This window comes from Oncorhynchus keta, chromosome 30 (genome assembly GCF_023373465.1).
Source record: "Oncorhynchus keta strain PuntledgeMale-10-30-2019 chromosome 30, Oket_V2, whole genome shotgun sequence".
Lineage (NCBI taxonomy): Eukaryota > Metazoa > Chordata > Actinopteri > Salmoniformes > Salmonidae > Oncorhynchus > Oncorhynchus keta.
Window position 1 is genome coordinate 35148467 of NC_068450.1, and position 22739 is coordinate 35171205.

Consider the following 22739-nt stretch of genomic DNA (forward strand, 5'->3'; position numbering starts at 1 on the left):
GAGGGCTATGATCAGGTATGATGGTATGACGAGGTATGATGAGTTTGAATAGTGACACAGGACAAGCTGGGTCCATCGGACAGAAGACAACGAGATGACTGGACCGTCTGAGACATGCATGGCAGCGTAGACTGTGCGTGGTGCAGCTATTGACAATCGGTGTGAACCATAAGCGCTTACAGGAAAGTGCTATAGCTTCCAGTTTGCTTTGTTTGTGCTTGCTTTCACATGCATAGCGTGCAGGTTAGGGGGTTTCACACAGCGTCTGGATGTTTGTCTGGTGTGAATGCAGCCAGACTCCACGACAGCCGTAACTAGTGGAAGTGAAGCGAACAAACGCCCACTCACTGCTTCCAATCCCCCGTCCTCCCTCTGCCCCCCTCTCTCCCTCCCTCCCTTCCTCTGATGATGCTTCCAGAGCCTGTAGTCTTGTACTTTTCTCTTTTTTCCAGTCAGTTTATTTTTAGAACTTGGGTCTCAGAAGAGGGGGAGCAGTCGCCTAGTGCTGGGGGTGTCAAGCTCCCCCTCTCTAACCCATGCCCTGGTGGGTTTTGGACTATCAGAACCCACAGGGCATCATGAGGACAGTAGGTCTGATGGCACATAGTTTGAATGAAAAGATAGAGAGATGTTTTTGAACCTTCCACCATCATAAAGTTCCTTTTAACTAAGACTTTCTAGATGTATGGTAAAAATGTGTTCAGAATGATTAGTGTCTTCTATGAAGGCCCTCAATATAATGGTTAGCATTGACATAAAGGAGTGATTGAATTGAACATTTGCAATCCACGTTATTTTCTATGTAATATTGAATGTATGCGTACAAAATATGTAAAAGCATCCCACTGTTACATACCACCACAGACATTTCCACCCTCTCTTTTTCTCTTACTCCTTTCTCAGTAAGTTGGTACTGATGATGGGTTGCTATGGTGATGTGGTGTAGATGTCTGACATCATCAGAGACCTCCTAGTAGCAGTTTTTTAAATTCACCCTCTGTCAGTCAGTCTTTCCTGCTCTCTTTCTCTCTCTCTCTTTTGGACCATAGATTGGATAGATAAGAATGGATAGACATGCAATGAACAGAGATGATTGTGTATCTGCTTATTGACAAGAGGGGACCAAAAATAGTGGAAGGACAAAGGCGAGACAAAGACATAATAAACCATGAGAATCAGAGAAAATGGTGTTGGTGTTGGGTTTGATGATATGTTGAATAATTGTTCGAGCAAGAGCGAAGGGAGAAAGAGAGGTAATAAGGTAACCTTCATTTTGGCTTTATAATGAAGCTACAGTACCATCTATACTTTCATTTCTTTGGGTTTTGTTGAGCCTCTCTCGAAGCTCATCTACTCTTCGGTTCGTTGGCCTTTGCAATTTGTCATCATTTTGGATAACAATGGTGAATTTTCTTGAGGTGCAGTGAATGCAGTGATAACCACATGACCATTTGTCCAGTTCATTCACACAGTACTCTCTCTCTCTATGCTCTCTCTCTCTATGCTCTCTCTCTCTATGCTCTCTCTCTGCTCTCCCTCTACCTTTCCCTCTCTCTCTCTATGCTCTCTCTCCCTCTATGCTCTCTCTTTCTCTCTCTCTCTCTCTCTCTCTCTATGCTCTCTCTCTGCTCTCCCTTTCCCTCTCCCTATCTGCTCTCTGATCTCTATGCTCTCTCTCTCTATGTTCTCTCTCTCTCTGCTCTCTCTCTGCTCTCTCTCTCTCTCTACCTTTCCCTCTCTCTCCCTCTACCTCTCTCTCTCTCTCTCTAAGCTCTCTCTCTGCTCTCTCTGCCCTCTCTCTCTCTCTCTCTCTCTCTCTCTCTCTCACTGATCTCTCTCTATCTGCTCTCTCTCTGCTCTCTGCTCTCTGCTCTCTCTCTCTCTCTCTCTCGCTCTCTCTCCCTCTACCTCTCTCTCTCTCTCTAAGCTCTCTCTCTGCTCTCTCTGCCCTCTTTCTCTCTCCCTCTCTCTCTCTCTCTCTCTCTCTCTCTCTCTCTCTCTCTCTCTCTCTCTCTCTCTCTCTCACTGATCTCTCTCTATCTGCTCTCTCTCTGCTCTCTGCTCTCTGCTCTCTTCTCTCTCTCTCTCTCTCTCTCTCTCTCTCTCTCTCTTTCTTTGCCCCCCCTCTCTCCATCCCCCTCTCCCTCCCACTCTCTCCCTCTCTCTCTCTTTCTTTGCTCCCCCCTCTCTCTCTCTCTCTCTTTCGTTCTTTGCTTCCCCCCTCTCTCTATGTCTCTCTCTCTCCCACTCTCCCTCTCTTTCTTTGCTCTCCCCTCTCTCTCTCTTCTCCCTCTCTTGCTCTCTCTCTCTCTCTCTACCAATTACCTCCTCTTCACTCATAGCTAATGATGACTGACCCTTTAACTCACTCTATCCATCAGCACCCTTCTCTCTCTAACCTGCTTATCATTGCCATTATGTTTCATAACTGATAATGTGTGTTGGAAGTGATGAAACCTGAGAAATAATCACTTTAGAGGTGGATACTAAATTGGCCATTGATCATGATAAGGATGTTGGTGTTGTGTTTTTTTTTTTTTACAAAAGCCAATATGGGATTTACAACACTGTCAAAGGGTATCGGAATTGTTGGGCAGAATTAAGGGCTTCCAGTTGGTGAGCGGGAAACTTTAATTTGTTTATTCTGAAGAGGTCTGCTTGTCATCCTTATCAATAACTACTGATATGTGTAGGCAAAGGGCAAATAACCAAAAGGTTGTATCCTCCTTTTAGTGGCATAGATTTGGGTCTCCAAATCCACCTACTCCATGGTGAAATATCCAGAGGACTATTTGTACATCCAAGCTGCAGATTTGTTCAGGTATCAACTGTCCATTTGTACTTTGTCAAAATACACTTCAGCTTCCTTTCAGTTGCACACCTTTCATAACAGTTTTTCCTTTTCTGTTCTGTCTTCCTGCATAGCAGAATTTTATTTCAGCTCAAGCCCTTTTGCCTCAGTACGCCCACGCGTCCATAGCAACACGTTGTCGTATCTTAGTAACCACATTCACTCACTGAGTAAAGAAATGGAAGGTGGGGTAGATATGGAATGGGTTATTATTCAAAGTACCACTGTGAAGGTTTGATGTATTTGTAACATGCAATGCCTGATCGTATGAGGGAAAGGGAGAGAAGTCTTTTAAGAAAATCTCAAATGTGTGGGAATAAAACTACACATTCACTCACAAGTCCCTACTTACATAACTGTAGGGATCTCAAATTCCCTGGTGTATAGAATATACTTAAAAAAAAATAGAGATTCAATATGTAATTCTATGGTATTTTTCTCTATCTCGCTGGTTCCAATCCCCTACAGTGGATAGCTGTGCCGGTTTCTTAATGCATTACCTTCGCTGAGATATTCAACATGGAGTTCAGGATATAACACTGACCTCCTGTAATTAACATAACCAGCAATTAGACCACTAATTTGATTAAGGTGATGAGGAGGTCAGTTAAAAATGGGGGAGATGACTTGTTGTTAGTGTCTCTCGTAAAGCCTTTTAATCTCATGGTGGTATCTCGAGGTCAATTCAATTCTCTACAAACAAATAGTGCAATTACCTCTCACCAACTGGTCTATCTTCGAGCATGTTCCTCTAACCTCACAGATCCGTTCATGGCTTCCTAGCTTAATGAGGTTCGGCTACAGGTGATGGTCTACTTTAAGAAGTTGATGACCATTCATTCGGAAAAAAATTCACGAAGCATCTTTTGAGTTGGTAACAATGACTTACCTGGTTGCTATTTTCCGATAAGTATTCGTGATTGTTGTTATCTATTTGTGTATCGTTATCATTTGGGTTGCTCTATATAGGAGCACTCTCTTTATATACAGGGCCATAGAGACCCCAAAATAGAATCACCATTTCCTGTCCCACCCGCCTACTCATTTACTATCCACTCATTCAGATCTGTTTATTTGTGTTGTTATATGTAACGACTATTTCTGATGACACTCAGATTCCACAGCACTCTCCTGATTTTATTAAGGGACTCATTTCAAAGGTAGGGCGGAAGCGGAGGGCAATGAAACTACCCTACCTAGACTGAGTTCCCTTCCTCCCCTATTGATAAAAATATCCACAAGCATAATGGTTAAAGAGAATAAGAGAGCGAAAGAGCTTTTTTAAAAATCCAATACAGCTGAAATGCTTTGTTCAATTTGAGCTTTTGAGGGTTTGTTCACAGAAGATGGTATCTTATCAATTATGCATAGTTGCCATTTATGTCTTTACCCTGGTTACAGAGCAGGTTATGTGAGTTCTAGGAGAAGATGTCCTTAGTTTCTCTGAGTGTCCTATATTCTCCATTGGCTGTATTTCCTGGCCCGGTGATTGCATTACTGCCCCACTGACTCCCACCCCCACACCCAGCTCAGCCCACGGAGGAAGGTTTGCCCAGGAAAATGAGCTCATACCTGGGCGGAGGTGCCAAAGAGAGGCCCACTGTTCCGCTCCCTACTGTCACCCCAAACACTCCTCCCCATGTCTGCATACACACTCACACACTGGAACGCACACACAACGTCACACTTACACTCATACTCTTATTGCGCATGCACAAACAAAACACCCTCGCACATACACATGCCATTGTGCATACACACACAAACCCACACACAACATATTACCATCCTCCCCCATGCCCACAGCGCGGGTACAGTACAGTCTGATCCCATTTCACTCAGGTTATTTCCTTGTCTCAGCGCCAACAGGAAATGCCATGGGAGTTGTACCACTCTGTTCCTCCCCCGTAACCCACATATTCCTCACACATACACCTCTCCCCCCCTTCCTCCATACCCCACAACACCATCATGTTGTTAACTATGATCTGTACCACAAAGCCCTGAGCTAAGACAAGCGTACTGATGCCATCTGGTTGGTGTGTGTGTTAATGTACAGTGCCTTCAGAAAGTATTTAATGGTCTTTTAAAAATGTTTTATTCCACACAAAATATTCTGTAATGTCAAAGTGGAAGATTTTTTTGTTTTTAAAGAATGAACTGCATCTCATTGATTGAATCTCTATATAATCCTCACATAATGTATAATATGTAGCCTACGCCAAGTGATCCAATGTCTCATTATCATTATTTTTCTTATTGTATGTTTGTGTATATAATTATAATTATTTATTTATTTATTGTCACACTCGTCTGTTACTGTCACTTTGTCCTATCATTGTCTAATATCTTTTCACTTTTGTTTTGAATGTTCTTAATTGGAAAATGCAACAGCAAAAAAAAAAGATTAGAAAAAATAATAATAATTAACTAATGAAAAATAATACACAAATATATCTTGATTAGATATGTATTCATCCCCTGGGTCAATACACGTTAGAAGCACCTTTGGCAGTGATTACAGCATTGAGTCTTTTTGGGCAAGTCTCTTAAGAGCTTTGCAACATCTGGATTGTACAATATTTGCTCATTATTCTTTTGAAAATTCTTCAAGCTTTGTCAAGTTGGTTGTTGATCGTTGCTAGACAGCAGTTTTCCTGTCTTGCCATAGATTTTCAAACAGATTTAAGTCAAAACTGTAACTAGGTCATTCAGGAACATTCAATGCCATCTTGGTATGAAACTCCAGTGTATATTTGGCCTTTTAGGGTTATTGTCCTGCTGAAGGGTGAATTTGTCTCCCAGCGTCTGTTGGAAAGCAGACTGAACAAGGTTTTCCTCTAGGATTTTTCCTGTGCTTAGCTATATTCCATTTATTTTTTATCCTGAAAAACTCCCCAGTCCTTGCTGATGACAAACATACACATGACATGATGGTACCCAGTGATGTGTTGGATTTTCCCCAAACATAACACTTTGTATTCAGGACAAAAAGTCAATTCCTTTGCCACATTTTTGTTTTGCAGTATTACTTTAATTCCTTGTTGCAAACATGATGCATGTTTAGGGAAATGATGTATTCGCTAAGGTCTTCTTTCCTTTGCTCCATCCTCAGTTCTCTCTTATTACAACCATTAAACTCTGTAACTGTGCACCATTGGCCTTATGGTGAAATCCCTGAGGGGTTTTCTTTCCTCTTAGGCAAATGAGTTAGGAAGGACACCTGTCTTTGTAGTGACGAGGTGTATTGATACACCATTCAAACCCTGATTAATAACTTCCCCATGCTCAAAGGGATATTCAGTGTCAGATGTGTTCTTTTTTTTGGCCAATCTGTGCCCTTCTTTGTGAGATATTAGAAAACCTCGCTGGACTTTGTGGTTGAGTCTGTGCTTGAAATTCACTTCGTCGACTGAGGGACCTTACGGATAATTGTATGTGTGGGGTACAGAGATGGGGTGAAGTCATTCAGAAATCATGTTAACCACTATTATTGCACACAGAGTGAGTCCATGCAACTTATTATGTGATTTGTTAACCACGTTTCTACTCCATTCGATAACAAAGAGGTTGAATATTTTTTAACTCAACGTTTCCTCTTATAATTTTTCATTAATTTGTAAAAATTTCTAAAAACACAATTCCACTTTAACATTATGGGATATTATGCGTAGATCAGTGGCACAAACTCTCAACTGAATCGATTTTATATTCAGGCGGTCACACGACAAAATGTGGAAAAAGTCAAGGGGTGTGAATACTTCAGGCGCTGCATGTTACACACCAGCTGTGGTTATTATTTTGTTGTACGTGTTAGTTTGTGTATCCATAGTGCCTCTGCATCGCTCAAGTCTATGAGTTCATTGATAGGGAGAGGGAAGGCAGGTTCAGTAGTCAGGAAGAGAAAAAACCCAGCAGATTCCATCACCTCGGGTTGATGCTATTCCTGTCTCAGCCTGGGAGAAAGATCTGTGTGTCACAACGCCACCTTGTGGCTGTACTGGCTACAGACTCCACTCTGGGCTGATTGCGTAAGACTGCGCGGCGTATGAGTCATCAGCCTTGAGTGAGGATAGATTGAAGGTGTGTGTGTGTGTGTGTGTGTGTGTGTGTGCGTGCGTGCGCAGTGTGTGGTGTGCATGCGTTGTAAGGAGGCTGCCTGGGCGGAGCTAGCAGCAGCGGATGAGATACACAATGAAATTAGGGCTTTCCCCTGTTTTTTTGTGGGACTGTAGAGGAATCACTACACAAGGAATATGGCTTTAGTCATCCAGGGGAGAGGGAGAACACAGTGGCTGTGTTAGATCAGTATGCCACTGGTTGTCTTATGCCTCACATATTAAGGCTAATGAGTCTTGAGTGCTGATATATCTAGCGATACCTTCTGCCCTCTCTCTTTGTTCAAGTGATTTTTCCATTCTCTCAGTGGTTGTCACACGAGAAGCCCAGGCATCTGTTCTGCAGCTGTGGAAAGACACAGAGCGCCACTGGCACTGGAGCATACTGGACCTGGGGGGGTATTTCCATTCAGAAAGGTCAACTAGCTATGACCATACCACACTGGGAAATGAGGAAATACTGTTTGGAGGAAAAGGAGAAACAGGAGTTGAAGAAGTAGGAGAGAAATGGGACTATATTAAGAAAGAGGGTGACATGGCTAAACAATATGAACAAAAGGCAATGGTTAACATGTGATTAGAATGTATATCGTTTTATTTTGTATCAGCTTCCTGGACCAAAATTACAACAAAATCATTAATGTGACAAATCTACAAATGATGAGTGAGTGAGTGTGTGAGAGCTTCAGCACTAATACTAGCTATGATTTCGGCGAGAGATGGATGCAGGAGAGACAGGGTGGATGAGGAGGTTGGATCTGAGTGGTTATTGAGTCGTGTCCACGGACGATAAGGATTGAAAGGCTGAGGAATGAGAGTAGCATGAAAACACAGGCGTGAGAATGGGCCTGCTCAAAGCAAGAGAATGACAGAGACGGGATGAGAATGATGAAATAACGTGTTGTTCTTTATCTTCAATTGCAGGGTGTTTCTGAAACACGACAGGGGTTCGTACTAAAGGTTACTAGGGCAATTGTCCCTATTCGGCTCAAAGGACCATGACAAATGAGCAGCGTGGAGCAGTCGAAAAATATACTTCAGGAGACTTCAGCTAAGAGGCAGGGAACAAAAATGGACGGTGTGTGGGCTGGGGGAAAATTCACTTCGTCGTATTGATGTTTATCAGTCACACATTATCCATAAAGTATTCATTTTTAGAAATGTCTCTTTACCTCACTCTATCTCAGCTTTCCCAGAGGGTTGTGATTTGAGTTGTGTGTTTCCTTTGCAGGTCATGAAGTAGGAGAAGCTAACAAACGTCTGACATCATGTCACAATATCTGACTGTTCTGTTTATGACCCCTTTCAATTCTAGATTGTTCTGTGTGTCCTATTTCTCCTCTCTTGTATCTCTACTGTATGTCTCCCCCTCTCTGTCTCTGACTCTCTGTCCTCCCTCTAGAATGCATAAGGCCCTACGTAGATTGAAAGTCGCAGAGCCGAGCTGGTCTGGTAGCTCAGGAGGGGGTTGACTGACACCATCTCCAGGTCCAGTGTGTACTCCTGGGGCCCCGTCACGGCCCGGGCTAAAACCAGCATGGCGCTGATGTTGTTGATTTGCTGAGAGAGACACAGAGATGATGGTGAGGTTAGTCAGGGTCCGTTCGTACAATCCTAGTCTAAAAGTCAAGCAAACGTGTCTTACTAAGTCCTGTTATGATGCAATGTCTCAAAACTCAATGCAATATAATATGTTTCTTGGCCTCCTCTGTCATCATAAATTCACAAGTCTATCGTCATGTATTGACAAGGTGGATGGGAGGGTGACCCAGGCTGGTGCTGTACAGGGGCTGTTACACTATGGCTGTGCTCACTCTGATGTAGAAGTCTCCGTCGTGGTCCCCAGAGCGGATACGGAAGGTGTTGTAGGCTCCGGGGTAGACGCTGGTGGCCTGTATCTGGAAGATGTCTGACGGGACGGAGCGCTCCGACGTGATGCTCATGTAGCGCTGGACGATAGAGAAGGGTAGGTCTCGACAGGCCGGCTTGGTCACAGGACAAACACAGCGACTAGGGGGAAAATCGCAGGTTTTAGTCCTCTGGAGAGATATATGAGTTGTGCCATAGTGGCAGTCATGTTGCATAAATCATCATTTCCTGAAATTTGACCTCATAAACTAGATGACTTGATGTGGTACTTTTGATTCTGTTTCATTTGATATTAAAACATAATATTTGATATTCATCACTAAATATTAAATATAGATTACGTCCTGTGATATGATCATGCTTGTCTGCAACCTGGACCCATGGGTAGATGTAACATAGTAAACTAAAATGCGGGACGCTCAAATTAGTATATGTTACGTATATGTTATGTATTAATTTGTGGATGTCCATCATTCATTTCATATATGTTACGAATTACAATTAGTATGATATGTTATGAATTACAATTAGTTGTGGCTAACGTTAGACTTGGTGTTAGGTTCAGGGTGTAGCTAACATGCTAAGTAGTTGCAAAGTAGCTAAAAAAGTAGTTAAGTAGTTGCAAAATGGATAATTAGCATAAAATGCTGAAGTAGTCCTTGATGAGATTCGAACACACAACCTTTGGGTTGCTAGACATTCGCGTCCTTTAGTTTTTGCCTTAGGTAACCTTCTATGTTATGTAACCACACCATACCAAACATAACATACTAATTTGAGTGTCCCCTATTTTTGTTTACTATGTTACGTCTAGTCTATGAGACCAGCCTGCATGTGTAGATAAAATATTAAAAAGTGTAGTTGATAACTCAACCACTAGAGGGCTATATTGCAATATGAAGGAGCATGGTGAACTATCCTCAAACCAAGATGGATTACATTCAACTGTATTTGAACAGTGGCCATTTCCCCAAGAGATTTTCTGAAGCAGTTTTCATACAGCCAAAAAATGCTGGGGGAAATGAACTACTGTCCACACCTGTTATCAATGTAAGACTGGTTTCAATCTTCTAACAGCATTCTAATTTTACTGGAACATGTTCAACTGAAAAGATCACAGAATTGGACAGAAATATGGAAAAAGCAATTGGCGCAATCTTCAAAATAATGTGAGCTATGCTCCATACAGAAGTTGATGATATGTTGAGATTTGTGACCAGGGCATAGTTTGATAATGGGAAAAAGGTGTGTGTGTGTCTGTGTGTCTGTGTGTCTGTGTGTGTGTGTGTGTGTGTGTGTGTACCCAAGTTTTAATAAATGTTCACTCACTTGTCAGATACTTGGACGTAAGGGCTCTGGCAACGGTTGGTGTCCACACACTGACTGGCACCGTGGATATTCACACATGTCTGTCCTTCAGTACATTGGTGCTCTCCGGTCTCACACTCGTTTATATCTGGGGAGGAGAGGGATCGAATGAGGGCCGGAGAAAGAGAGAATTGAAATTAATCGAATCAATTAGAATACTTTATCGTCCACTAACAACGAGGACAACGAAAGAACACACAGGCACAGTTAGCTGACAGTGAAGTGAAGGATGGGGAAAGGTGTTCAGAAAAACATTGAGAAGGAGAACAGATGGAGAGGGTGCTTACCCTGGCATAGTCGAGTGCCCAGCAGCTGGTAGCCTTCTGGGCACTGACAGGAGAACTTCCCGGGCTCATTGACACACTGGAACTGACACAGGTAACTGGAGTAGCTGCACTCGTCTATGTCTGCAGAGCGATGGAGGGAGAGGGAGGGGAACAACGTTTACGATCATAGCACAGCTGTTTTAACCAAGAAACAGAAGGGCAGCTTTTAATAAATGCAAGAAAGAAAGAGTAGCTTTTCTTTTCAGATCAAAGCACTGCTACCAGACAGACAGACAGACAGACAGACAGACAGACAGACAGACAGACAGACAGACAGACAGACAGACAGACAGACAGACACAGACAGATAGACAGACAGACAGACAGACAGACAGACAGACAGACAGACAGACAGACAGACAGACAGACAGACAGACAGACAGACAGACAGACAGACAGACAGACAGACAGACAGACAGACAGACAGACAGACAGACAGACAGAGAGAGACAGACAGACAGACAGACAGACAGAGACAGACAGAGAGACAGACAGACAGACAGACAGACAGAGACAGACAGACAGACAGACAGAGACAGAGACAGACAGACAGACAGACAGACAGACAGAGACAGACAGACAGACAGACAGACAGACAGACAGAGACAGACAGACAGACAGACAGACAGACAGACAGACAGACAGACAGACAGACAGACAGACAGACAGACAGACAGACAGACAGACAGACAGACACAGACAGATAGACAGATAGATAGATAGATAGATAGATAGATAGATCCTCTCACCATTGCAGGCAAAGCCATCAGGCCCAAGTTCGTAGCCCTGGTCACAGCGACAGAGGAAGGTACCGTAGGTGTTATAACACCGCTGCTGACAGGGGGCGCCCATGTCACACTCATTCACATCTGGAAGGAGGAGGAGAGAAGTCTATCCATATATCAGTCAATATATTTTCTAACATCAGTCTGGATAGCCTGGGACTCTCTGTATGTAGGTGTGTGTATATCTGACCACGCCTTACCAATACAGGAGCGGTTGTTGCCAGCCAGCTGGAAGCCTGGTTCACACTGACAGGAGAAGGAGCCGGGGACGTTGACACAGCGATGCTGACAGTACCTGTATCTGCACTCGTCAATGTCTGACAACCCAGATGGAAGGAGAGCATTCAGAAACAGTTCCAGAGAGAAGGTGGAGATTGAGTTGACCAACCAGGTCGTTATGGTGAAGGAGACTTTGACTCAAGTGGCTTTCCTGGTTAAATAGAGGTCAAATAACATGCTACAATGACTAAGGAGAAGTTGACCTATACGGTGTATGTGACAAAACATATTAACATATTAATTGTGAATAAACTAAATTACCTTCCTGGTTAAATAGAGGTCAAATAACATGCTACAATGGCTAAGCTTAACCAAAACCATGAGGTGAGACCGCAAACAGCGAGTTGGTGTGACTCAGCCCAGTGGTTTGGCTGCTTAATGGGAGTCCTATTGGTTGTGTCTCAGGCCAGTGGTTAGGCTGGTTAACGGGCGTCCTATTGGTTGTCTCTCAGGCCAGTGGTTAGGCTGGTTAATGGGCGTCCTATTGGTTGTCTCTCAGGCCAGTGGTTAGGCTGGTTAATGGGCGTCCTATTGGTTGTGTCTCAGGCCAGTGATTAGGCTGGTTAACGTGCGTCCTATTGGTTGTCTCTCAGGCCAGTGGTTAGGCTGGTTAATGGGCGTCCTATTGGTTGTCTCTCAGGCCAGTGGTTAGGCTGGTTAATGGGCGTCCTATTGGTTGTCTCTCAGGCCAGTGGTTAGGCTGGTTAATGGGCGTCCTATTGGTTGTCTCTCAGGCCAGTGGTTAGGCTGGTTAATGGGCGTCCTATTGGTTGTCTCTCAGGCCAGTGGTTAGGCTGGTTAGTGGGCGTCCTATTGGTTGTCTCTCAGGCCAGTGGTTAGGCTGGTTAGTGGGAGTCCTATTGGCTGTCTTACCAATGCACTCGGTGCCAACCTTACGGTAACCCTCAGGACACTGGCAGGTAAAGGCTCCCGGCGTGTTGATGCACTGCTGGCTGGGCTGGCAGTCGTGTTCATCTCTCTCACACTCATTCACATCTGTGTGTGAGATATGGTAAAACAACACAATGTATTTAGTCATATGGATGTTAATACGGTTGAGGCACCAACAGCTGCCCCATTTTGTTCAATCATTATTCCTGCCTCATGCATTCCCCATCAACAACCCCTATCACCCCGACTCCAAGAACAACAGGACAAGCAGCTCTCTCAACCAGTGGTGGAAAAAGTACTCAATTGTCATACTTGAGTAAAAGTAAAGATACCTTAATAGAAAAGGACTCAAGTAAAAGTGAAAGTCACCCAGTAAAATACTAGAGTAAAAGTCTAAAAGTATTTGGTTTTAAATATACTTAAGTATCAAAAGTAAATGGAATTGCTAAAATGTACTTAAGTATCAAAAGTAAAAGTTTAAATAATTTAAAATTCCTTATATTAAGCAAACCAAACAGTACAATTTTCTTTAATGTTTTTTTTTATTGATGGATAGCCAGGGGCACACTACAAGACATCATTTACAAACGAAGCATTTGTGTTTAGTGAGTCCGCCAGGGCAGAGGCAGTAGGGATGCCCAGGGATGTTCTCTTGATAAGTGTGTGAATTGGACCATTTTCCTGTCAAAATGTAACGAGTACTTTCGGGTGTCCGGGAAAATGTATGGAGTAAAAAGTACATAATTGTCTTTAGGAATGTAGTGAGGTAAAAGTTCCCAAAAATATAAATAATAAAGGAAAGTACAGATACCCCCAAAAAGTACTTAAGTAGTACTTCAAAGTATTTTGACTAAAGTACTTTACACCACTCCTCTCAACACTCTCCGTCCTATAAAACTAAGAGCAGCTGTCCTCATGTGAAATCTCCACATTCCAGTACCAGCTATCCACCCCCCACTGACAAATACTCACACACACCCACACAAACTCCACAAACTCCCCAAACACATGCTTGATACAACCACCTGTCCCACACTAGTCTGCACTCATTCAGACAACATGCTTACTGCCCAATCACAAACAAGGCACACACACCTTATCCAGTCCCTTGCAGCCACCTGTCTACCCCCCCTCCCTCCCTACTCTCTCACCCACACAGCTGTCTCCCTGGGGCTCATAGCCCAGAGGACAGGGGTTGAAGGGCTCTCTGGCGGTGCTCTCCAGGTTGGTCCCAGGCTGGCTGGGGGGGTCTGGAGCTGGGATGACTGAGGCAGAACGGGGGAGGCACAGGTAGCCCCCGTAGTGGTTGAAGCACTTCATCTCCCCCTTACAGGCCTCCGGAATGGTCTCACACTCGTTTATGTCTGTCGGGGGAGAAGGAAAAGGACTGGAAGACAGGACTGGTTGCAAGTTGTAATGCTCTCACTCGTTGCTTACAACTGATGGAGGGAAGAGAGGAGATGGGGACATGAGGATAATCGAGAGCCATTACCTTTGCAGTGCTGAGTCTGAGGATCCCATTGATACCCATCTGTGCATTCCTACAGATGGCATGAGACAGAGAGCGAGAGAGTCACATGCACTGAACAATCCAAATTACCTTTCATTTGAAGCTATTAGGTACATTTTAAACAATGGCTGTGTCACATTAACAGGAGGGTACCTAGTCATAGGCACAGAGGGGGAAAGACACAGCGGGACTCCAGAGTACAGCGGAGGTCAACAGGAAAGAGAGGAGCAGCTGCAGTACAAAAGGGGTCAAATTATCAGTCTGGTGTATGGTGGGCGGGGAAGACAAGATAGAAGGAGAGGAGGGAGGGAGAGAGAGAAAAAGAGTCCTGGTATACCGTCTCCTTACCGTGTAGGTGTCACTTTCTGTAGGTGGCTGTGAAATAGCACTGCGGAGGAACACAGACACACACAGGATCGCCGCACACACGCCCTGCATGCTCACAGACTGACTGGCAGATAGGACCGGATCACACACGTAAACACACACCCTGGCACAGCCGGCGGGTCACACAGGTAGCGGTGCCTCCGGTCAGGACGAGAGAAGCTGCCGGCTTGTTGTGGTGCTCAGAGCAGCGCAGCGGTATCTGGGGGGAGAGGGAGGGGGGAGGAGAGAGAGAAAGAGAGTTACTTAGGAGACTCATTAACCTGGGTTGAGAAGAGAGAGAGTTAATTAACAACCTAGGTTGGAACAGCTTTCAATTCATCCACTTAATTAGAAAAACATAACACTGTGGCTGTGTGTTGACATCTAACACTTTTCTGAAGCCAGGCTCAGAACAGAAGTCAACACACACAACTCCCTTATGACTCAGACGTCGGTCATTATTTGTTAATCGAACACATTCCCCCCAAATCCCCGCCAGTATGACGGAGAGGAAGCCCGTCTCCCCCTGCTGGCGAAAGATCAATATAACGACGCATTCCATCCATCAGCTGAAAATAATCAAGTCAACCGTGTGGAAATCCTTTCATGTTAGCTCTCCATAGACAGCCCTCTGTTTCCCCAGACAGGCCCACTGTAACTGCACACACAAACGCTCACACAACAAACCTACAGTATACCAAAGTGAGTCATTAAACACAGCGCCTACATCTCAGGGTATTGTCTATCAATTTCAAGACATTACTTTCCGTTTCCCCAGACGCCGCAAGCTCCGGCACAGATTTCTGCTCTGGTCATCCATCTAAATCACCGTCACTGTCTAGTACCGCAGAATCCATTATTGTCTGCCTCTGAGTCTGACATCGTTCATCATCATGGCTAGTGTGTTATTCTTCGAAGTACTGCATATGGTGTCGGAGAAGCATGCAGACAGGACCACGCTGCTTTTCTTGACCAACCATCCTCCATTTAATGTTCTTGGAGAGCGGAAGCACAACTGTTAAAGTAGACCCTGTACCTAGACAAATAAATCCTCTATTCCAGCTCCCTCAGACAACAAAAAAAACAAACCAAGAGAAAGCAATAAACCATCTCTTGAGTAACCGTTGTTCGTGCAAAAACCGTCAGTTACAATTTGCTCCAGGCAAAATAATATATGAAGAGGAAAGTTATAATCATTGCTTTCCTTGCACGCACACGCACGCACGCACGCACACACAATGGTGAGACTTTTGTATGCTGTAATACTCAACCACTTGTCGCGCCCCCATGCACACACACACACACACACACACACACACACACACACACACACACACACACTAACCTCAGGGAGGCCAAGCAAGAAGCCACAGAGCAACGTGTGTACCCAGACAAACATGCTAACTGTCTTACATCACACTTCAAATGTAGACTACCCTTCCTTCTCAAGCACCAAAACAAATGTTCAACTGAGTTCCCAGGACAACTATATACACATTCAGTGCACCTGTCACAATGTCACAATCTTTCAAACACTCCCAAAAGTGAGGTATTTTAGTGGACCTTGCATCATATCGTCTTCAATAGGTCTGCATCGTATGCATGAGTATACACACACTGTACCCCCGAACACACACTGTACCGCTGGACACACACTGTACTGGCGGACACACACTGTACCCCCGAACACACACTGTACCGCTGGACACACACACTGTACACCTGGACACACACTGTACCCCCGAACACACACTGTACCGCTGGACACACACTGTACTGCCGGACACACACTGTACACCTGAACACACACTGTACACCTGGACACACACTGTACACCTGGACACACACTGTACACCTGGACACACACTGTACCCCGAACACACACTGTACCGCTGGACACACACTGTACTGCCGGACACACTGTACACCTGAACACACACTGTACACCTGGACACACACTGTACACCTGGACACACACTGTACACCTGGACACACACTGTACACCTGGACACACACTGTACTGTTGGACACACACTGTACCCCGAACACACACTGTACCCCTGGACACACACTGTACTGCTGAACACACACTGTACCCCTGGACACACACTGTACTGCTGAACACACACTGTACTGCTGAACACACACTGTACTGCTGAACACACACTGTACCTGGTCACACACTGTACCCCTGGTCACACACTGTACCCCTGGTCACACACTGTACCCCTGGTCACACACTGTACCGCTGGACACACATTGTACCCCTGGACACACACTGTACCCCTGGACACACACTGTACCCCTGGTCACACACTGTACCCCTGGACACACACTGTACCCCTGGACACACACTGTACCCCTGGACACACACTGTACCCCTGGACACACACTGTACCCCTGGACACACACTGTACCCCTGGACACACACTGTACCCCTGGACACACACTGTACCCCTGGACACACACTGTACCCCTGGACACACACTGTACCCCCGAACACTTATACAGCCACAATATGAGGACACGTCAAAATCCGCTTTGGCACTGTGGTTCTCTTATAGCGCGGGATAAATCTGACCTAAAACCACCAAAAAGTAAACTGTCCACCAGTTGAGAGTCTGGTAACTCAGTCACCCAGACTTGTGAGCAGCAGGCAGACGTGGGTAGGTGCTGCGCTTCCGCCGCTGACCAGTGAGCACCAAGTGGTGGTTGGACCTCTGGAATGCACGTGGCAAGGATGTGGGCTGCAGTTCCCAGTAGGGATACCCTGCCATCACTGTGTTTCTCAGGGTATCAGGTTTTGGGAAAGCCCCCACATGGTTCATGTAGGACAGCTGCTGCCAATCCTACAGCCTCTGGTCTCTGAGTGGGAGGATGGTCCATCACTCTGACAGTTCTCCACACGCCAACCACTGGTCTTACCATTGTTTGTGATTCTGGTTACAACAGGTGTTGGTGAACAACACTACACTTGACATTTACCAGTGTAGCATTGTCTACCATGTACAGCAGTACACATTGTTCACATAAATACAGTAATTATATGGCTCTGTATTTACTTAGATTGAAGAGGAAATTTTGCAACTCTAGGAGGACAGAGGATGTTGATACAGATGCTGTCTTTACTTGGTCCAGGTGCATTCCTTATATTACTGGCATCCAGTGGAGGCTGCTGAGGGGAGGACTGCTCATAATAATGGCTGGAACGGAGCGAATGGAATGGCATCGAACACATGGAAACCATATTCCGTTCCAACCATTACAACGAGCCCGTCCTCCCCAATTAAGGTGCCACCAACCTCCTGTGCTGGCATCAGTAGTAGTAACTTGAATCCACACTGTCAGCAGAATGACCAGGCAAAATAACAGCAGGGTCATAAAGAAATGACTTCATGGGGACTAGACAGAACACACAGCGAGACCACACACATAGGTATACACACACAGAGCAACATACACAAACACACATAGACTATACACACACATCTACACACGCACACACCGGTGGGAGACCCAACCAGAGACGGTCGGGTCTTGTGATGTGTATATATAGCCGGCTTTGATCCGTTCTGCTCCGTTGTGCATGGAGCTGCTCTCTCTCTAGCACGGTGGCCCGGTGGGCTCATGCTGTGCTCCGTTCCCCTCGCTGCACTGAACCTGCCACCTTGCGGGCCAGAACCTCTTATATGTTATACCAGTAAACTCCTGTGGTGTGAGATTTCTCTCATATTGCCGGACAATAGAACTACAGAAAAAAACATCAAACATAACAGTTCCCAATGGGCACAGGGCTGTAGTCTGATGGAGAGGGAAGCTAGTGGGAGCCAGGCATGGAGAGCTGGCTGGGCCAAAGTGATACAGTGGGTATCATGTGTTTACCCCTCTTGGATTTTTTCACATTGGTCTACACAAAAATACTCTGTAATGTCAAAGTGAAAGAAAAAGTCTATACAGCTTAGAAACACCTTTGGTTGTGATTACAGCTGTACGTCTCCTTAGGTAAGTCTCTAAGAGCTTTGCACACCTGGATTGTGCAATAGTTTTTATTTCACCTTTATTTAACCAGGTAGGCTAGTTGAGAACAAGTTCTCATTTGCAACTGCGACCTGGCCAAGATGAAGCATAGCAGTTTGATATATACAACAACAGAGTTACACATGAAATAAACAAACCATACAGTCAATAATACAGTAGGAAAAAAAAGGGGGAAAAAGTCTATATACAGTGAGTGCAAATGAGGTAAGATAAGGGAGTAAATAGGCCATGGTGGCGAAGTAATTACAATAAAGCAATTAAACACTGGAATGGTAGATGTGCAGAAGATGAATGTGCAAGTAGAGATACTGGGGTGCAAAGGAGCAAGATAAATAAATACAGTATGGGGATGAGGTAGTTGGATGGGCTGTTTACAGATTGCCTATGTACAGGTGCAGTGATCTGTGAGCTGATCTGACAGCTGGCGCTTAAAGCTAGTGAGGGAGATATGAGTCTCCAGCTTCAGTGATTTTTGCAGTTCGTTCCGGCCAATGGCAGCAGAGAACTGGAAGCAAAGGCGGCCAAAGGATGAATTGGCGTTGGGGGTGACCAGTGAGATATACCTGCTGGAGCGCGTGCTACGAGTGGGTGCTGCCCATTTGCCCATTAATGTTTTCAAAATGTGTCAAGATGTTAGGGATCGTGGCTAGACAGCAATTTTCAAGTCTTGCCATAGATGTTCATGCAGATTTAAGTCAAAACTGTAAGTTGGCCACTCAGGAACATTCATTGTCTTCTTGGTAAGCAATTTTGCCTTGTGTTTTAGGTTATTGTCCTGCTGAATGGTGAATTCATCTTCCAGCGTCTGGTGGAAAGCAGACTGAAGCAGGTTTTCCACTAGGATTTTGCCTGTGCTTAGCTCCATCCTGTTTCTTTTCATCGTGAAAAACTCCCCAGTCTTTGCCAATGTAAAGCATACCCATACCATGATGCAGCCACCACCAAGCTTGAAAATAAGGAGGCAGTTACTCAGTGATGTGTTGTGCTGGATGTACCCCAAACATAAGGCTTTGCATTTAGGCCAAAAAGTGTATTTCTTTGCCGTGTTTTTGTTGTTGTTGCAGTATTACTTTAGTGCCTTGTTCCATACAAGATGCATGTTTTGGAATATTTAGTATATTTGTACTCTTCTTTTCACCTCTGTCATTTAGGTCATTATTGTGGAGTCCCTACAATGCTGTTGATCCATCCTCAGTTTCCTCCCATCACAGCCATTGAACTCTGTAGCTGTTTCAAAATCCCCAATGGCCTCATGGTAACATCCCTGAGCAGTTTCATTCCTGTACTGCAGCTCAGTTCAGAAGGACGACTGTATCTTTGAGGTGTCTGGGTGGTTTAATACATCATCCACAGCATAATTATTAACCAGGTCATCTTTAAGAGATATTAAATGTCTGATTTGTTATTGTTACCCATCTACCAATTACTGCCCTTCTTAATGATGTTTACAAAAAGCTCCCTGGTCTTTGTACTTGAATCTGTGCTCGAAATTCAATACTTGACTGAGGGACCTTAAAGATGTTGTATGTATGGGGGGCAGAGGCATGCTTAATCATTTAAAAATCATGTCAACCCCTATTATTGCACACAGAGTGAGTCCATGTAACTTATGTGATTTGTTACTCCAAATTTTACTGAATACTTTTTCAACAACTACATTTGAGTTATTCCTTTTTTCTTTTACATTTGTAGTTTTCTTTTCACTTTGACATTGTGGAGTATTTTGTGTAGATAGAAAATCCCAACTAAATCCATTTCAATCCCACTTTGTCACACAACAAAATGTGGAAAAATCCAAGGGATGTGAATACTGATGATATGCTGTAGTAACTAGACGAGATGACGTGTGCCAAGGGGGAGTTTGGTGTTTTAATAGTTGACCCTCCTCGCCGTGCCTCTGTGCTCTCTCCTGAATCACTCTAGTCAGACCAGCCTTACTACTAATTTTGGCCTATGAACGCAGAATTCTTTCTGTCAAATGTTAGTAATTAAGAGTACATAAACACAGTGATAAAATGGCGTCCTGCTCTGCACAGAAGTGGTCTGTAAAGGAATAAGAAGGCTGTGTCCTGCCCTGTGATGTAATGTGTGTGTGCATGGGAGGGAGGGTGTGTACAGAGTGTTTAATGCCATTGGGTGGCACCTGTCTCTCTAGTTTGTGGTTGTCCCTTGGTGTGTCCATATGGTAACGTAGGCCCGTCTGCTCCTCCTCACACTAAAACAAGTCTTTCCAGCAAACAAATCCTGTACTTAGGGTTTCATCCAAGCTGACCATGTCTGGCAGGCATTTCATGAATCAAGTTCGCAGGAGATATTAGTAGACATTGCGATTGTGACATTACATAGTTGTGAAATAGTAGTTGGATCTGTACAAGAGTTTTGCAATACATTTCCATTTACAAATACAACTACTCTCTTACACATGCTCTCTGTCCCTTCCTCTCCCTCCCTCTCTCTCTCTCTCTCTCCCTCTCCCACACACTCACGTACACACAGGGCCTTGCCACCTCAGCTCTTGTAAGGATCCAACTGTAGCCGTGGAGGTTGAGTGGAGAGCAATGGTGTAGCTGTGACGTGTCCTCCCCCTCCAGGAGCAGAGGGTAAGAGGCACGTTTTTCTTTGTGATGTAATACACTCACACGCACTTGGTTAATCTCTCTCTCACAATCACAAAGGCTCTCATAGACACACCCGCTCCCTCTCTCTCTTTCAAACCCGCACACACACAAAGTCATTGTGAAACATGGTGAACTCACAGGCAAGTCTTCTTCCTTTGTGTGAATTCGTCTTCTTCCTGTGATCTTCAGGTCCCTGGTTTGAGTCCGTGTAGTGCTGTTCTAGTCCCCTGGCGGTGGTGGTCCCTGATGTGGTGTGAGTGTGGAGAGCAGAAGTGGTCCCTCTATCTGTCCTGCTCCTGCCTCTATGGCCCTGAGAGAGTGAGTGGGCAGATCGACAGCTGGAGCAGCTGAATGCATGCAGGGGAGGGCGAGAAAGAGAGAGAAGGAAAGAGGCAGAGAGGAAAGAGGGACAGCCCATTCCTACCCCCCCTCTGGCCCCCTGCACTGCCATCCTCCACCCTCCCACTGACCCCCCCTCCCTGACCCCCCAGGATGCAAATTCCTGGTCTGCGGCCCAAATTCCAAATCCGTCCAAATCGCAGGCGGAACAACAACTTGCATAGATTCACACACACACTCCCCCTCCCCCCTGTGCCCCCACTCACAGGTCACACAACGCTCCTGGTTTCATTTAAAATCACCCCCCACAGCTCGCTCCCCCAATCTATCTATCCTTACTTCCCCCATCTTTTTCTCTTTCTGTACAGCCACTAAGTTTTCCCTCGCTCCAGTCCAATCTGACACAGGCAGATATTTATAGCTTGGGAGAGAAGTTGGTGGAATGTGGACAAAAACTAGAGCGAAGGAGAGAGACACAAGCCTTCTTGGAAAAGTAGTTAGAAAAGCTAACTACCAGTAAATATTTAAACTGGAGGTCTTCCAGACAGACATGTTTATATGTAGAAGCATGAAAAGGCTGACCCTGAAGTAATCATCATCCATTTCTTCAAGAGGTTTTGTTATAACTATAGTACTACTAATACGTTTGCAACACATTTCCTTTGACAATTACATGAAAGCTGTGTACTCCGGGACAGCTCTACTACTGTATACAAACAGTGAAATATGTTCTTCCTTTTTACAATATTCATATCTTAGTGTCCATGTTAGTTATAATTTATAGATATTACATGTTTGCTGAAGTGCAAATCCATAATTGACATGGATATGAGCAGTACCATTATACCTACCTAATCAAGGTTTCAAATCAAATCAAAATCAAATTTTATTCGTCACATGCACCGAATACAACAGGTGTCGACCTTACAGTGAAATGCTTACTTATGAACCCCTACCCAACAGTGCAGTTTCAAGAAATACAGATAACAATAAGAGATATTGATGTGTGTGGGGGGGTGTGACAGCTGCTCTTACCCAACCCCCAGTGGCCACACATAGACACACAGCTTACTACTGGCTTCTCATATTATAATCCACTCAGGTTTAATTTACTATGCAGATGTATTCCAAAATAGTCTGTCTTCACCCATATTCATCCATGCTGGGATGAGATTCTAGCCACTTTCTTGGCATGTTCAAGCTGTGAAATATCTATGTGTTATATTGGATCAAACAGGTCTCAACCCCTACAGCTGCAGTCAGTTTTTAAAATCAGAGTAATTTGCATCTGACATTCTAACATAAACAAGCACTCACAGCATACGCACAAACACACACCCTCAATATCTGCAATACAATCAGGGCCAAGAGACCGTCGGTA

The 22739-nt window shown here is 44.6% G+C and overlaps 1 protein-coding gene across 4 annotated transcripts; it reads right to left on the reverse strand.

Moving 5' to 3' along the window:
* Nucleotides 1-7546: 7546 nt before the first annotated feature.
* On the reverse strand, nucleotides 7547-21332 carry LOC118363450 (EGF-containing fibulin-like extracellular matrix protein 2). 4 transcript variants are annotated; one of them, XM_035744322.2, is made up of 11 exons: nucleotides 21158-21332; nucleotides 14346-14583; nucleotides 13980-14028; nucleotides 13639-13851; nucleotides 12470-12592; nucleotides 11518-11634; nucleotides 11282-11401; nucleotides 10494-10613; nucleotides 10168-10294; nucleotides 8784-8979; nucleotides 7547-8529 (listed from the first exon to the last, which is right to left on the reverse strand). In XM_035744322.2, the coding sequence occupies exons 2-11, from the start codon at nucleotides 14433-14435 to the stop codon at nucleotides 8368-8370; spliced, it is 1317 nt and encodes a 438-aa protein (XP_035600215.2). In that variant the 5' UTR covers nucleotides 14436-14583; nucleotides 21158-21332; the 3' UTR covers nucleotides 7547-8367. The 4 variants fall into 4 exon arrangements, with proteins under 4 accessions (XP_035600215.2, XP_035600216.2, XP_035600218.2 ...); XM_035744323.2 differs by lacking the exon at nucleotides 21158-21332 and adding an exon at nucleotides 20892-20995; XM_035744325.2 differs by lacking the exon at nucleotides 21158-21332 and adding an exon at nucleotides 15127-15279.
* Nucleotides 21333-22739: the final 1407 nt, after the last annotated feature.